The sequence below is a fragment of the Epinephelus moara genome, unplaced genomic scaffold (assembly GCF_006386435.1).
Source record: "Epinephelus moara isolate mb unplaced genomic scaffold, YSFRI_EMoa_1.0 scaffold1339, whole genome shotgun sequence".
Taxonomy (NCBI): domain Eukaryota; kingdom Metazoa; phylum Chordata; class Actinopteri; order Perciformes; family Serranidae; genus Epinephelus; species Epinephelus moara.
This window is the reverse complement of record NW_026078817.1, coordinates 7,535-11,944: the sequence shown is the minus strand read 5'-3', so window position 1 is coordinate 11,944 and position 4,410 is coordinate 7,535. Positions and strand designations below refer to the sequence as shown.

The following is a 4,410-nucleotide window of genomic DNA, read 5'->3' as shown; positions in this document are numbered from 1 at the left end:
AGAGCAGGATAAGTATAGTAATACTATAATGGTAAGCAAAGGATGTTTGCCAACGAGGGTCTCAACCTCCCTGTTGAACTGATTAATTATTTTTATACCCACCAGACTTGCTGCCACCCAAAGTGGTGCTCAGAGTATTTTCTGAATAATGTTTAAGCCAGGTCCAGATTGTACTTAAACTGACCTAAAAATAGATGGCTATTGAATAGGGAGGAGTGTTTCTAATGTCTCATTTCTCCCCATGTGTCGTGGTAGCTGCTGAACCCAGAAGACGACCTCCATCCTGGGAAGATCAGGGACAGTAATCGCTCCACCCTGCTGGCCACTATCCAGGAACACGGTTACCCAACCATCAATCTGGGCATCGTGGGAGACAAGTACGCCTTCACTCTAATACTATACACGTTACACTTCCAATATGATGTTCATCATTTTGCTGTACTCCGAAACTAGCTCTCTATAATTTCCTCTCCTGTGAGTTGGTGTGTTAAAATGCGTGTTTGGGTGTGTGTCTCTGTGCCCCGCAGCCCCGATGACCTTCTCAACGCTCTGAATGAAGGCATCAGCCGTGCTGATGTCATCATCACCTCAGGAGGAGTGTCCATGGGAGAGAAGGTATGATGACAGAACAAGCAGTGCACACATTCAATCATAGCGTTGTCTTTCACTGACACCTTATGGTGGACGGGGGGATGACAGCCTGTATTCTATAGTAAATTGTATTTTCAATGGGTGATCTGGGTGAACTTATTTATGAGATTGATATGTTAACAATAATACAGCACCAAAATGTATCATCACAAAGTACTGAATTTTGTTTTGTAGTCTAGGTGATTCTGTTAGTCTCCAGTGTTCACACAAATGGAAGAAGTGTTTAAAACATCACTATATGTGTAAGATCTGATTGTCCACTGCATTTTTTTAATGTATTGCACTTTTATGTTTCTGTCTTTTTAGGACTACCTTAAGCAGGTGCTGGATATTGATCTTCATGCTCAGATCCATTTTGGTCGTGTTTTCATGAAACCAGGGTAAGACAATTTAACAACTTTATTCTTCTTCAACTGTTTACAACACAGTCATGATGTGTTTAACGGAAAACTGAAATAGAGTTTAAGTTTAAATCTCAGTGGCCGGTTGCACAAAACATTTTAAGTTTTTCCCCTTAAGTATTACACTTAAATAGGGATGCAAGATATTGGATTTATTGCCGATATCTGACATATGGATATATAACAACTTATTAGGCCGAGAACCAGTAACGATATTGATATATCCACTTTTTTTCCCCACCTAATTTTAGTGATCATCAAGTCTCTTCTGTAGTGAAATTAACATCATATTATGCATACATATTGTTAACATGATGGCCCACGAGCAGATGGAGACATGAAATCCAGTGCTTTTCAATGTATGTAATATCCATTCATTGTGCAAAATAAAAAAAGCCTGTTGGTCGATTCTGATAGTAGTACTCAGGCCCGAAATACACACACATGCACAAACAGGACAGATACATGCATTAAATGGAGAGATGTCAGAGTGAGAGGGCTGCCTACAGACAAGCGCCCTGAGCAGTTGGGGGTTTGGTGCCTTGCTCAAGGGCATCTCGGCCCAGGAGGCGAACTGACGACTCGCCAGCTACTAGCAGACACTTCATACTTGGTCTGGTCTGGACAAGGACTTGTACTGGTGACCCTTCAGTTCCCAACCCAAGTCCCTATAGTGAGGTACTGTAGGGACTTGGGTTAGGAACTGAAGGGTGACAAGGACTTGTACTGGTGACCCTTCAGTTCCTAACCCAAGTCCCTATAGTGAGCTACTGTCGAAGAGCAGAAGAAAAGAAGGCAAGGAAAGAAAATTATTCAGAGGAGGTGAACGTTTTACCTCTGGACAAATATAATAATGGAAAGCACACACTAATAAGTGAATTTGATCTGCACATAACAGCAGACATAAAACAAGGAATGTGGGAGGAAATTACAACGAAAATTAATTCCAGAAGTCTGGTGAAAAGGTCCAAAAAAATACTAAATCTATCAGCATAAGCTCAGCTGTGTTAAGACAGAGTCAGAGGTACCTTAAGTTTTTTCCTTACCTTGGTTGCTGAGGTCTTTTGTGCAACAGTTTAACTAACTTTAAGGGATTCCTTAAGTATAAGACCAAGAGAAGGAGAAAATCTAAATGCTTAAGGAAATGGAGAAGGAGAAGAATTAAGGTTGTTGTGTAGCAGCCGATTTTATTTTAACTCAGACTTTATGGATGTTCTTAACTTAAGGTGTTTGGTACAACCGGCCACAGATGTACATTTACAGCAGTGTTGCATAAAACAGGTAAAAATACTTAAATATTGTTTTTCTTTTTCAGTCTCCCAACAACATTTGCCACCTTGGACATGGACGGTGCTCGCAAACTAATCTTTGCCCTCCCAGGTAGTGTGTGAAGTTGAGAGAAAGAGTGATTCACTCCGCTGTTTCTGAAGAGGTGTTACTCATGTATTTCTCCCCCTCTTGTCTCCTCTGGCTGTCCTCTCTCTGTCCGTCCGTCCGTCTGTCCTAGGAAACCCCGTGTCCGCTGTTGTCACCTGTAATCTTTTTGTCATCCCTGCCTTGAGGAAGATGCAGGGCATTTTGGACCCTAGGCCCACCATCATCAAAGCGAGGGTAGGATGCCCAGGGCGGCCAGGAGAAGCCTGACTCTCTGGCAGAGACACACAAAGTTCATCATCTGTTGAGACACTGGTGGCTACAAGACGTGTTTTTTTTTCTGTGTAATAACCAGATACAAGGTCTCCACTGAGATTAAAAAAAGGTAGAAAGGCCAGTTCTCCAAAAAAAGATCCTTTCTCTTCCCATTTGTGAACATTTGAGCGCAGATGCAACAAACTGCAAGAAGCAGGAAACATGAAACATGGGAGCATTACAATTATGTTTCCACTAAAGTTACAGGGCGAGTCATTGCAGGCCATTGCATCTTAACTCCTGATTTAATACTATTTTCATCATCCGCTTGATACATATTTATGACCACCGTGTTTCGCTTTGACTTGGCAGAGAAACCAATCACGGCCCACACTGACCTGAAGGCCTGCTCCCTGGTCATGAATATTCATAATTATAGAGCAAGTCAAATCATAATAATATCACACGCCCCGAACAGCCGCAGCTCGTGTGCCCCAACTAGCATCATCAGGCGAGAGGTCTGGTCCCCTGCCATCATGTGTGCTATCCAGAGAGCTGTGCTACATCATTTGCTGTTATAAAGCAGTTAGAAATCAACTTGAATGCATTACTGCCACTTAGTGGCGGGACTGATGGCCTGGAAGCACAGATGTAGCCAGATAATTTCCCTCAGCAGATGGCATCAGACCCAGGTCAAATAGTAATCTGCAAAAACCTCTACCTTTGCCAGTAAAGTTGGAGGAGTTTCCGCTGCCTTCTGTTTGACTTGTTGCCCATTAGAAAGCATATAATGTTTGAAAATGTACAAAAGTGTCTGGCAGAATTTGGGTGGGCAGATCGCCTTTTAGCCAAGGTAATTATATTTTGGTGATGGTCCAGATCTGAAGATTTCAATGGGGTTTTTTTTTTGGTCACAACTACTGTGCTGCATTCATGTAAGGAAAGTTTAATATCAAGGACTTTCCTAATTCTGGCGGAAAGTCAATCCTTGAGGACACGTTCAAAAAACATGAAATGCTAGTGAGTCCACAGCTTTGTCGGGATTTCTGGCACAAGTTTGACTTCTCTCAGGGTGCACAGAGGAGCAAAATCAACTCTAAAGGGGCCAAATTCCCAGTAAAATTAGTAGTGTAAAGAACAGCAAACATGTTTCAGCTTGTGTGACCTTCATCAGGGTCATGAGTCCAAAGTTTTACCAGTCTGCAGGCAAAGTTTGTGATAGTCTGCACTAGGGGTGAGGGAAAAATCAATTCTTAAACAGTTTAGTTTCGATGTGGAAGAGTCAACAGTTGTCAATTTAAAAGCAGACTGTACGTTCTTCACAGCTGAACCAGTGGGATAGTGGAATGTGACGGACGTAAACATGTGCATCGTGTTAACATTCTACCGAGGCTAGCTCTTTAGTTTTCGTTTTGATGAGGATGGCTGAGCATGAGCAACTGCAGATGGATCAGATCTTGTTGATTTTTGGCAATGCTAGGAAATACACTCACTGGCCACTTTATCAGGTGCACCTTGCTAGTACCAGGTGGGACCCCTTTTGCCTTCAGAACTGCCTTAAAGGTAGGGTCTGGAGGATTTTCCAGTTGCTGTTTGTAAACACACATTCAAATTTGGCCCCTCCTATCAGGCTCAACTCTCCCGGGTGTACGGAGCCCGGAGGTACGGAAGAAGGCTTCACAGAAGAGGTTCAGGCAAGGCTCGCGCTGGTGCACGCTCGGACACGCTC

The 4,410-nt window shown here is 42.9% G+C and overlaps 1 protein-coding gene across 1 annotated transcript in view; it reads left to right on the top strand.

Moving 5' to 3' along the window:
- Positions 1 to 255: 255 nt before the first annotated feature.
- LOC126386985 (gephyrin-like) overlaps positions 256 to 4,410 on the top strand; it is a gene marked incomplete at its 5' end in the record, with an annotated part of 8,019 nt that continues 3,864 nt past the window's right edge. The window contains 5 exons of the mRNA XM_050039559.1: positions 256 to 377; positions 528 to 615; positions 958 to 1,031; positions 2,368 to 2,432; positions 2,560 to 2,663. Of these exons, the coding sequence (XP_049895516.1) occupies positions 256 to 377; positions 528 to 615; positions 958 to 1,031; positions 2,368 to 2,432; positions 2,560 to 2,663 (453 nt within the window). The remainder of the gene's footprint in view (positions 378 to 527; positions 616 to 957; positions 1,032 to 2,367; positions 2,433 to 2,559; positions 2,664 to 4,410) is intronic.